Source organism: Ictalurus furcatus, chromosome 19 (genome assembly GCF_023375685.1).
Source record: "Ictalurus furcatus strain D&B chromosome 19, Billie_1.0, whole genome shotgun sequence".
NCBI lineage: Eukaryota > Metazoa > Chordata > Actinopteri > Siluriformes > Ictaluridae > Ictalurus > Ictalurus furcatus.
This window is the reverse complement of record NC_071273.1, coordinates 15,647,849-15,660,864: the sequence shown is the minus strand read 5'-3', so window position 1 is coordinate 15,660,864 and position 13,016 is coordinate 15,647,849. Positions and strand designations below refer to the sequence as shown.

Here is a 13,016-nt window from a genome sequence, read left to right as displayed (position 1 = left end):
TTCAAAACTGTGTACAGGTACTGTGCATGACCTGTCTAGTGCTGGTGCTAACCCACATCTCAGCCACAATCAGCAGAAGTTGTCACCAGGCAAACTTCAGCTACACAGTGTTTGAATGCATCTTGCCAAATGACAAATGTATGTAGTACTTTGCTAAAGTCATGGTGTCAAAAGAAGGTTTCTGGAAGCATCTCCAAACACTTGACAAAAAAAAAAAAAAAAATTCCCTTGTGTACCATGTTGAAAAAATAATATATCAAAAGAATAATGCACAGTAAATATAATGGAGGTTTTGATCTCAAACATACAGAGCTATTGTATAGTTTTATTTAAACATATTTTCAGCACAATGTTTTTTTCTAAAATTCCAGTATGATCAATTCCTGGTAGGATTTCAACAATTGTTTCAGACATGGGATTTTGTTTTTATTATAATAATGGCCCTAATTTTGCTTAATGGTATTTTATATATGTTTCCTTTTCTATATCCAACAACCAACTGTCTCCCTTGTGTTGAAAGTTCTTTAGTTTTTCCCATGGTAATGCACAACAAAGAGATTGTACATGCTCATATTTATAACCCAGCGTCTAAGAACTATCGAAAACTAACAAGATTTTCAAGAAACAGCTTATTTGCATATATTTAAAATATTCCTTAAAGGTGTTAATAATTCAGGCACAAATATTTGAGAGAAAATTCTTACAAAGTTTCTCCTTTTATTTGAGTTTCAAATTTTAATAATTATGTGTAATGTTTATTTTGTTCATTTTTCCGAACGGTGCCAATAAAGCTGTAGGGCAATGGACTTTTTAATGGTTATTTACATAATTAATCCTCATACAAGTGGCATTTAAAGTCAGTGTTAACAGCTTTAACAAGGAAAAGCTCATGAGTCCTGTCAGAGTATAACAGGTAGCTTAGCAGAGGTTTTTTCCCCCCCAGTCTCAGCGGAACGTTGACCAGATGTCCTTACTAAACAAATGTAGAGAAGAAGAATTTTTTCAGCAAATTCTTCCATCCAAGAAATTATAGTTGGAAGCCCCTCCCACCCTCTGTCTGACCTAGCTTTTACTTTTCAATCTTAAACAATTTGTAATGCCGAATTGTTGATATTCGTACACGTGCAATACGTATCGTGATTGCAGTCAAATTCAGATGTTTACATGCAGTTTGTTACATTTAACAGATTATTAAACAGAGTTGTCCAGCTCTTTGAGTCAAGCCTCTTTCAAATGTTTCTTTCTAATGGACTATCTCAGTTCTGAAGTAGGTGTGCATGTGAAGGTTTTTTTTTGTTTTGTTTTTTTGTTTTTTCCCCTTCACTTATTTATTTAATTTCAGATGAACTTTCAAGATGACTATCAAAATAAAATGTTTGCAAAGTTAAAATAAAATACTTCGACACATTGCTTCGTGGAGACTAAACCTTACACTGTTCCAGTTATTTAAATTTGAATTTAAGCAAAAACCATTGCAGTTACTGTACTGGTGAGTTAGCTCTCCTCATGTTTTATGTGTGTTAGAAGATTCTCAGAGTATATGGGGTAGGAAAAAGCCACTTTGCCCCCCCTTTTTTTTGGCACTAACGTCTTTTCTGACATGCAGGTCCATCGTAGCATATAATTTTCTGGTAAGCGTAGATGGTTAAAAAAAACTAGTCATCTGTAATTACCCAATGTTTTCATCCATTCATTACCAGCATTAAGAGGAAAGCACTGAATTATACTGAATGCCAAAAAAAATGGGGGGTGGGGGATATACTGCGTAAAGAGACATGCTGTGTTGGTATGAACTGATTGGGTACGTTTGACTTCATGTGACTGTGATATATTCATTGGTAAAATGCTGTCATGGTGACAGATATGGACCAATAACCTAAGGCTTTCCAGATGCCACCAGTCGTATCTTAGTTCAGGGGAAAGTTGTCATAGCAACAGCTGTGTGCTGATTGGCTTTTGTGAGGATGAAATATGATAGGGTTAGGTGATCCTCTTTCAGGCATACAATGTTTACTATTCTTGCACACACACACACACACACACACAGTGGACCATAGTGTTCAATTATTGAAAGGTGTTTGTGTTCCATTTATTTTGTATACATTTTTAGCTCCGTGGACCTTGTGGATCAGCATGCATCATCACAACATACTGACTAATGTTTTGTTGTTGTTTCAGAGCCCATAGTGAGGAATGGACGGCCGCCCTCATCTCATAGTATGCACTCATTCTTACACCAGTACACGGGCTCATTTAAGAAGCCTCCTCTCCGCCGGCCTCACAGCGTCATCGGGGGCAGCCTGGGCTCCTTCATGGCCATGCCACGCAATGGAAGCAGACTCGGTAATCCATCAATCCTATCTCCAGAGTATGGATTATAGGCATTGACTTTCTCCTACCCCACTTCAACCACACACACAGACCATTCCTACTCTTCCCACACCACCATTCATAACATACAGTACACACAACATTCACACAATATTCACAGCATGTAGTCTACTGAAACACATTCCTTGAAGGAGGCTAAGATGTAACATTTATTAAAATAGTAGCCAGTCAGTGGTTTAGACCAATCCAGCCACAATAGATCACATGTTTCTTCTAGAAGGAACAACAGGATATTAAGTAATAACATTCAAACAAGACATCTACATGCCACTCTAAGGATGTTGCCATGCACAGGCTACAAAATAAACATGGCAGTAGCATGTTGTTATTTGAACAACACAAATCGACTGTGTACATAAGTTGTCCTGCTTGACAGATAACGCAATGCTAATTAACAGATATTTACCATACTTTCTAGTAGACTAGTATATACAAGTTCCTGATGTTGGAAAGTCTGACTTAATGTTTTGATTATTTAAATGATTTAAATGCGTAATTTTATAAATAACCTAATTAAAAATAAACTTCTGTAAAGAATGTCATATTTAAACAGTACTAAATGCTAAACATGAGTTCATGAGACGAGCTCATATGAGTTCAGTTTTTAACCGATGCACGATTAGTCACTGAAGCTCGGTAGACTTTCATGTATCGCTTTTAGATCAAGGTAGTGTAAGAAAAACACATTTTCAGAAGGTTTTTAAGCTTGACATACAGCACTGAATGTCTGGTACTGCTCTTAAAAGTAACACAGCACATGGAAACCAATTCAACTAAACCCTCTATGTAATAAAGAAGGCCAGCTTTGAGCCATGCATCTCACATGTTTACATGCAAAATAGTCTGCCAAACCTTATGAATTCATTCTGATTACAGATTCTGAATTCACTGTTTAGATGTAACCTATATTTTGCTGTTAAATCTGTTACATCTGATCTAGATGTATAAAATTAAATAGATAGATTAAATAGATCTGTTAAATCTACATGCACATATAGGTCACATTTAATCTAATTTTATGCATTTGCAGAGAGTAGTGGCTTCAGCATCAGCCGATAACAGCTTGTCAACAAGTCCTGTCCGAGTGCAACAAGTAGCAAACATTAGTTCAGCATATTAGCAGAGTCTATAGTCACTTTAATTTGTTGCGTTTCAAATTCAGTTTTAGTAACTGCAAATGCAAGACCAATTTTTTTTTTGCAACCATACGATGGTCAGCTTGTATTGTTACAATAAATATTAGAAGCTTCAAGAGCTGATTGCTTTTTCTATCCACACTGTGAAATAAATGTGGGCTTTTGGTCATAAGGGAACATATTTCTTATAAGCAAGCAAACAAACAAATAAATAAAGGCAACTCCAACAATATGCAGCAATTCCACGAAACGGCCATTAACTAATTCAGTAATATTAGACCATACGTAAACAAATCAAGTTGGTTAGTAAGACTAGTTAAGTAGCCAATGCTCTGCAAACATTAGATAGCTACATTAACTTGCTAGATTTAAAAAATGGGTATTGAATGTTAAATTCAGGATGTTAAAAGATTATGATAAATTCAGTATTTACTTCAGCATGTGAAGTTGTGTTGGAATATCATTGTTGTACAAGGTTTATTTTATTTATTTATTTAGTTTTTTTTTTTTTTTTTTTTACAAGTGTATAAGAAACTACAGTTAAGAACTTATTATGGTTTTGTAAGACCATGGATATTTACTCAGGAGAACTGGCTTCAGTAGTACACTCTCTGGAGCTGTTCTTCCTTTTAACACACACTTAAATAGATTATACTGTTTTTATTGGATATTCAATTTGGATTGAATTCTTATCAACGTATTCATTCAATCAGATACATACCTGAAAGTTTTATATTCTGAATGACTCATTTTATGTACTGATTGACAGTGGATTATTATGTTGCACTTAATAATCCAGTGTTAATCTGATTGGTAGCTCTGGGATGGGAATCTCTCTTACAGTACTTTCATAATTAGCATTTGTGTGCTGATATGAAAAGTAAAAGGAAGCGGTGGAGGATAATGTGATGTGTACACTGTAACTACAGCTGCAACAACTAATTGATAATAATCGATTATGAAAATCGTTGTCAACGAATCTCGTTATCGATTAGTTGGTCTGCGCGCGGCACGGGGGAGATTTACTCATTACGTTACTTCTGTTCAGAAAACACGCTTCGGAGAGTAAATACTAAAGTTGTGTCCCAAATGAAGTACTGTACACTTATACTATGCACTGTGCACTCTACCATATAGTGTGTGAATTTTAGAAAGGTAATATCTCAAATATAACACTAGTGGTTATTTTTACTAACCGGAAGTATAAGCCACGACGGCGCATGACGTCATACACACGCTAGCATTAGCAGACACCCAGATTCACGGACAATGACTTCCTTCAGTTTACTTTCTTTCAGCGTTCCCTTTTATTCCCAACATGACCTCAGTCACCATCAGACGGAGGAGAAGTCGTCTCATGACTGAGGAAGAAAGTGTGTAACCTCCAAGTCCTCTAAGGGGAGCATTTTAAACACCGTGGAAATCAAACTGATGCACGAGGACAAACTTATGTTTATATCCAAAATGCTCCACTGTGTGTAAGGGGCAGGGGAAACTGGTGCAAGCTGCTTAAAAGGTTTAGTTTAATTTAAGTTTATTGTCATTATAAGCTGTATTTGCATGCTTGCAGTGTAAATTCTGTTGTTTATTATAACGGAAGTGATGTGTTAGTAACGAGGCCGCGTTGCTGATCATGCGTGGTGCAGACGCGCAGATACAGAGTGTAGCACGAGTAAGATCTGTAATGTCTAATTAAAACATTATGATCACAAGTAAAATAATATTCCTAAAGGCAGCGAGTAACAGAAACCACAAGGTGCAGTGAAAGTACGTTTTTATTATTAATTTAGGACTGTAGTTTAATTCAGTGCTTTTTGTGCATCCATAAAATATAATGCATAAATACTATCTATCTATCTATTTCTCTCTCTCTCTCTCTCTCTCTCTCTCTCTCTCTATATATATATATATATATATATATATATATATATATATATATATATATATATATATATATATATATATATATATATATATATATAAATATATATAAATATTTATTTCATAGTATTCATGCATTATTTTTATGGATGCACAAAAAAGCACAGAATTAAACTACAGTCCTAAATTAATAATAATATATCCTGGTGTGTGCGTGTATGTATTGGGTTCTTTTCTGTTTTGGACAAACAGTTGTGTAAAGTTTTAGTCTGAAGTTTATATTTGTAACACTCAGTTTGTGGATTTTATTTTAAATAAACAAAAAAAAAAATGGTACTGAAAGTTTGCCCCGCCCCATCCGATTAATCAATGCAGCCCGAAAAGTAACCATAACACCTTTACCAGTCCTAGCTAGTAAATGCTAAATAACTACCCTTGCTTGCTATCTATATTTGTTTTTATTTTTATTTTATTTGCAATAAAACTTGAATTTAGATTGATTTGACTCTGCCCGTGAAAAGGTTGTTTGCCTTTGCTGTAGCTCTGGAAGTAGAACATCGAGAGACAAGGAGATTTTTGTGCGATTTGCAGATATGCGTCCACAGGTAAAGTGGGGTGTCACATAGTGTACTGGTGAATGTTCCAAAAATATCCAACACTCTAATATTGGAAATATTAGAGTCCATATTTGCACCCTTGCAAAGCTCAAGACTTGGTGTGTATGCTTTGCGAGCCCAGAGGTTATTTGAAATACACGTATTATAAACTCTGGTCAAGAAGCTCTTGTTGAATCTGAGGACGAAAAAGTCAGGGACTCAGGATCCATCTGTGCATGTGTTTAATGGTTTACCAATGCATTTTTTTTTTTTTTTTTTTTCCTTTTCTTCTTTTTTTTTTTTTAAACAGTGGCTCTCTGTAAGCCACATTACATTGTTTATCTGCTGCTAAAATATTCTGTCTTTGGTTTAAAAAAAAAAAAATCAGAGTAACAGACCTTTGGCTCCTTGCAAGATTGTTACTCTGCTGCTATTTGTGTGGGTTGCTGAAATCTGGTCCTTGTGAAGGAATTTCAGTCACAGTACGAGCATGCTTACGTTAACAGGAAATGACTCAGAAGGCTGCTTGAAGGTGAAGCAGCAGGAAGTTTGTCACAGCCATTCTGTTGCTATGAAAGTGTGTCTGTGTGTGTGTGGTTTCCCTTCCTGCAGACATTATTTAAAAGAGAGACATGTATAGACACGCTGGACTCTCCTACACCACTATTTTCATCTGTCCCCCATTGATGTCAGACAAAAACTTGGCATACACTTGTGAGAAACAGAGATGTACACTTCTTCTATGGTAGCTTATCAGTGATAAACCAGTCTTATAGCATGAGGGCTGTGAGCAGAGGTTTGACCTACTTGTAAGTTTTTGGTGGTTACCATACACCACCGGAGAAAGCACAGCAGCGTGTATGCTCCAGAGAAAAGAGGGCATGGAGGCATGTTGGAAGGCTTCTTATAGAAGACAGGCAAAGACTGCCGGCTGTGGCTCAGGTGTTAGAGCGGGTTGTCCATTAATCAAAGAGTTGGATGTTTGATTGGGGGTCCTTGGGCAAGACACTGAACCCCTAGTTCCTCCCGATGGCAAGCTAGTGCCTTGCATGGCAGCTCTGCTACCATTGGGGGGAGTGTGTGTGTGTGTGTGTGTGTGTGTGTGTGTGTGTGTGTGAATGGATGAATGAGAACCTTGAGAGTTCCTTGGTTATGATGGTGAGCGACTGATGGGAGAGCACAAGAAACCTATTATGGTAAGCTAATTCATAGTCTTTTAAGCAGCATATGAAATTTCTCAACTGTAGATCCATCCTGTCTTCACTCACATGTCATTCCTTTCACGGTTTCACACTTTCATTAGCTTGAGCCTGAGTCCAGTATGCATGTGTCAAAGATGTTTCAAATGATCTTGATAGCATCAACAAAGTATATTTGTTTAAGAGGTTTGCACACCATAACTGGTATTTTCACAAAATGTCAGTCTTTTAGTTGTATTAAAAGTAATAGGATGTTTATTGGGGGGCATGGTGGCTTAGTGGTTCGCGCATTTGGCTCACACCTCCAGGGTCGAGGACTCGATTCCCTGTGTATCCGCATGCTTTGGAGGTTTCCTCTGGGTACTCCGGTTTCCTCCCCCAGGCCAAAGCATTGTAGGCTGATTAGCATGTCCAAAAAGTGTCTGTAGCGTGTGAATGTGTGTGATTGTGCTCTGGGATGGATTGGCACCCCGTTCAGGGTGTCCCCTGATTTGTAGGCCCCTGGTATAGGCTCCAGGTTCCCTGAGACCCAGTATAAGGATAAGTGCTACAGAAAATGGATGGATGGATGTTTATCTGTTTTAATGATTTGGAGCAACGAGTTCAATATTTCAGTGCGGAGTACACAACAAAAGGTCTCTTGCAGTGTAATTAATCGAGAAAAGCATTAACAGAAAATTGAGAAAAAGGTCCTAGTCAAAAAGTCAGCAACATTGTTAACTAGTGATTCATGTAGATAAAATGGAAATATATATTTTTTTTAAAAACCCCCAACAACCTAGCATTGGTCTTTTAAGGCTGTGTTTCTATGACTATAGGTACATGTATATGAACTACCATGATTATTCTTTCATAATTGTCCGTTCTCCATTTAGCTCCCTGTTGCTTTATAGTAATGTAATATCTTTGTTGTTTTAGCTACATATCGCAGGTTTAATCATTTGACTAAATGAAGAAGTAAAGCATTTCCACCCAAGCTTGCTAGATGTGCTAGCAGATCAGATTAAAAACTTTAATTTTACTCCTCCCTCCAAATGTTTGGCATATTGGCTCCCTGAATTACAAGTACTTTATTCACAATATTGTGAAATACTCTAGGCCAAGCTTCTGAAACCTTGTCAAAGGTGCAGTGCTTAGTTTCAATTGCCAAGCAATACTTGACCAGCCACTGTAATTACAGCATGTGTGAGTAAATCTGAGTGTGTACTGCAGAACTTTTAGCTCATTTTAATTTTTCATTATTTCTTTGCGACACATTTTTTTAGAGTCGTAAGTGAATTTCCAGCTTGGACATCAATCAGAAACTCGGTTGCAGGGTGGTTGTGAGTTATTTTTCTTCCAGTTTTGATGATGTGAGAGGCTAAGCAAGTTCATTTGAGGTCCTCTAACCTTGCTTCGGATTGGGCTGAGGCCTCCTAATCCAAATGTATTTGATTTTTACAAATAAAAATGTGCACAAGTCTTGTAATGCGAGATGGTCAATGTGCAACAACTGATACACGCTAGATACAGAGCTAGGAGGAAAAAATAGGCCAGAAGTTTCAAACACTGTGTGTACAATGGACCCAAGAGCGCAGTGGATGTGGCAAAAAAATTTACTTTTTTTTTGTTTTTTTTATTTACACAATGTCATGATTAAGAAAAAGTCCATCATTTGCCTATATGTCTCAGTAAAACTCATCTCCTCTGTTTTAGTTATCTTTTATGTACCCTTATGACAAAAAGACATATTCAGTACCAAATAAAACCCTGTTAGTAAGTGTGAGGTGCACGCACAGACACACACATGCACACACATATATGCCCTGTTTTCTCCCTTCTAATTGGCTTCACCCATTACTGTGTGCTCTCAGTGAAACAGCTGCCTTATCATGCTGGGCTCCTGTCCTCTCATCTCCTCTCCTCTCTGCACCAGTCTCCTCCCTTCCCCTCTGGTGGTAATAGGAGACGAGGTGAGGGCAGCTGGATGCTGTAATGGTTGCCCCTGAGGTTATGAGCTCTTTTACGCCATCCTTCGGATAAAAGGCTGAGACGCTATTTTCTCTAGAGAAAAAGTCTTCCATAAAAGTGCCGCTCAGGATCACAGCGGACACACCCTCGCTCCACCAGTCTGACCTCGCCTCCTCAACAGCACTGCAACTTCTCATTCAACTTAATATCACAACCTCCCACACACAACGAAACACACAGCAGGTTGAGCAAGTTGGCCTTTCCCTAATCCCTGCTGTCTGGTGTGTGTGTGTGTGTGTGTGTGTGTGTGTGTGTGTGTGTGTGTGTGTGTGTGCGCATGTGAGAGAGCTATGCAGAGTCGAGAGATTTCTAAAAACCCCGGTTATATCAGAATTTAACCATTTGGTCAGCACCAATAAGAGGCATCATGCTTTTATGTAAGAGAGCGGGACTGAGGATATGAATAAACACTACACACACAAGCACTAGATCATCTGCATTAAAAATGATACACATTTTATCCTTCCTCTGAAATGCTTCCTGCGATAATGCCCTTATGAACAAGTGGTGCTTTGTACTTTGAATGTATGACTTACACTATATGACTGGCACTGCATCAGAATAAATGTAGTTATTTGAGACATGCTTTGAAACACAAAAGAGTAACAGAAATGGCAAAACTCTAATGGTTATACAGTCACAAGTGTGAGTGTACGTATATACAGGCAATATTTGATTGTGTTTTGAACGGGTAATGGGGAGTAAATGAGGTCTTCTCCTGAAATGGTGAGAGTAGGGAGTGAAAGCACATGCTTGCACTGTTGTCCAAATCGGTGCCATCAAAGGCTGCCAGATACAAACCCAAAAGTCCATGCAAAATCAGATAGTTAATGCAGACATTAAAATCATAATAAAGTTCCATATGTTCTGTACTGTACTACACTGAAATGTTTATAGAATCTTGACAGGCCTACATCTCTTGGGTTAATGATACTGCAGGTTAGAAGAGATTACAGCATGCATTTATTTCCCAATACCGATTTTTATTTTTCTCTGTATATACAGATATAGTCCACGAGAACTTAAAGATGGGATCCGATGGTGAGAGTGATCAGGCATCAGGGACATCTTCAGATGAGATTCAGTCACCCACTGGAGTGTGTCTCCGCTCTAGGACACATCGACGCATATCCATGGAGGTAAGATATTTCTCCGTTTATGTATGTGAGGGATGGTTTTAGTTATGTCTGGTTAAACAAAGCAAGCAAGTAGAGTTGGAAGCATAAGTCCAAAGGTTACATCAAAATTTACATGGGAGAAAATTACTCGTATTCAGACTGTGGTTTATCATGTGCTTAAGTTCATTTTCTGGGGCACACCATTTAGGTTAATCAAATACCTCGTCTGTAGATCTCGCCTCTAAGGTTGCCATATATATATATATATATATATATATATATATATATATATATATATATATATATATATATATATATATATATATATATATATTTTAATCTGAGATTGGGATTTTCAGTAGTGCCTACAGCACTGTGTTTAAACACTAGCACTTGGCATTAAGCCTAAAACAATATCAAGGGTTAGGAAATTTGGACTGAAGAAGTAGGTCATCTTTTTTTTCTTTCTTCCATAGCCTACTCTTTCTTTACTGCCATATGTAATACAACGTAACATAGAAGCAAGATACATTTTGATATATGAATGAGAAGATTGTATGCATTGAAATAAACAAACAGCTAACAGGAGTCTAGTGTATTGGTCTTAGTATATTGCTAATATATTAGTCTGCATGAATAGTACTACTTGTAATAGTGCATGAATACTCCATAGTGGATAGGCCTGGTTTTTCTGAATAATCATTGCATTCTTTTATGAGTTTCATAATTATTTAGCCGACAAGAGCCTTAGGTTCTTATCTTTTTATTAAATAAACAAACACACCAAACTTAATCCCTCTGACTGAAGTGTACAGACTGCTTTCTTTGTACTAGACATACTTCTGGTAACTGATTGCAGAAATCTAAGCAGGTAGAAGCAGCTCATAAGTGCTCACATGCGCGTGTTATACGGGCATGAACATTCTGTGGGTATTACCTTGAATAACCACAGATGGAGTGGAGATGTGTCAACTGAATGTCTTATTTTTAGCGTTTGGTAGGTGGAGGGATTTCACCGGTTTTACTCTTTCTTTTTTCTGCTTCATTGCACCAATTCATTGTCATGCCCCACGCCCAAATTCTCATGTTGTTCTTCTCTTTCCTGTTTCATCGTTCTGCATCACTCCGTTTTCATTCCTTAACAAGGGCAATATTTTTGTGGTGCAAGCGTCTTAAAGAATTTAAAGGCTTGCAGTGCAAGTATTTTTGGTGTATTTTTAGATGTTTGCGTTGAAAGGCCCAGATTTCTCATGCAGCAAAGCAAACTTTGACTTTAGTTTCTACATGATTCAGTAAAATGTAAACCTAGATCAAGCTTTGCATGATCATGAAATTAACGTAATTGAGTCATTCAAATTTTTGCCAGCAAATTTATGCCATTGTTACATCTTACTGCTGGTCTCAGTGATGAGTTGGTTTTCAGGAGTTAACGCTGTATGTGTACGTTGTAGTTTTAGTACAACTAGTTTCTACTGTTTAGATTGTGTAACTGCACAGTCATGGGTGTTTTGGCAAAAACTTTCCTCATGTGTTAGGGCAGAAAGAGAATTAAGGAATATATTTATAGCCATGGATGTTACTCCAGGTACAGACAAATGTGCGTATGTGTTCGCGTTCTTAGGATGTGAATAAGCGCCTGTCTCTACCTGCTGATATTCGGATTCCTGATGGTTATCTGGAGAAACTGCAGCTGAGCAGCCCCCCCTTCGACCAGCCGCTCAGCCGCCGATCACGCAGGGCCTCACTGGTGAGTGATATGCAAGTTACTGTATTCTGAATACCTTGTATTGAGTTACAAGTAGAAAAATAACTGATTCTTAGTGCATTCAGATTCTGTGCCATAGTTGGACTTTTACATAAGATTAGGCATAAATGCATTTTTATTGAAAGGTCCACAGTACCAAACTTGTCTAAAGAAAAAGCAGCAAGTGGCTAATAATTATTTTTTTTTACAAAATGCATAATCAAGAGCCATAAAAATTGCATTTCCATTATAATTGCATCATGGCACATTGAATTGATTGCCACAATTAAACCCATACTATCATATAACATCTACACAAACACTACTATGAGCACTCAGTTCCTGAGAGACATGCAGGTTCCTCATCATTCCTCTCTAAACTGTATTTGCTACCATACAGTGTGGGCTAACGCTGCTGTTCTGTGGTGTTTCGTTTCATTTGAAAGCTCACTGGACCTCATTAAAGGCTTTATTCCTCATGAAAGCAATTCCTTTTCTGCTGGATAGGGCAAAATATTTTAAAATGCTCTTTGTGCCAAGCATGTGAGAGTAAAGATGGAGATGTGGCATTTTGTATGAGGGTGAGTCAAATGGAAACCTTAAAAGTGTGACACAAATTAGAATTGAAAAGTAATCCCATCACTCGTTAAGCACTGGAACACTTTTAATTGAACAAAACTGAATGAAATGAAAACAATGCCTGTTTTGACACCCATTTGCAGTGAACACTGGCAAATATAAAAATGAATATTTTCCTTTGACTCATTTTGTGCTGTTTATATATTTTGTACACGAGGGCCAATTTTTGTCCATATCTACATGCATCAGAACAATTTTGAATATAACAAGAAACAAATATTACAATTGGCACAGGTGTTTCTGCGTTTTAATGGTTTGAGTTTTTGTGTTTCAGCTGGTTTATAATTCACTCCTTGTAATTG

At 37.3% G+C, this 13,016-nt stretch overlaps 1 protein-coding gene across 2 annotated transcripts in view; it reads left to right on the top strand.

Annotated features, from left to right (window-relative positions):
• Positions 1-13,016, top strand: part of cdk17 (cyclin-dependent kinase 17) — a 60,408-nt gene that overhangs the window by 36,391 nt on the left and 11,001 nt on the right. For both annotated transcript variants that reach the window (XM_053649713.1, XM_053649712.1), the window contains exons 3-5: positions 2,179-2,343; positions 10,219-10,352; positions 11,953-12,078. In XM_053649713.1, coding sequence (XP_053505688.1) covers positions 2,179-2,343; positions 10,219-10,352; positions 11,953-12,078 — 425 coding nt within the window. The remainder of the gene's footprint in view (positions 1-2,178; positions 2,344-10,218; positions 10,353-11,952; positions 12,079-13,016) is intronic.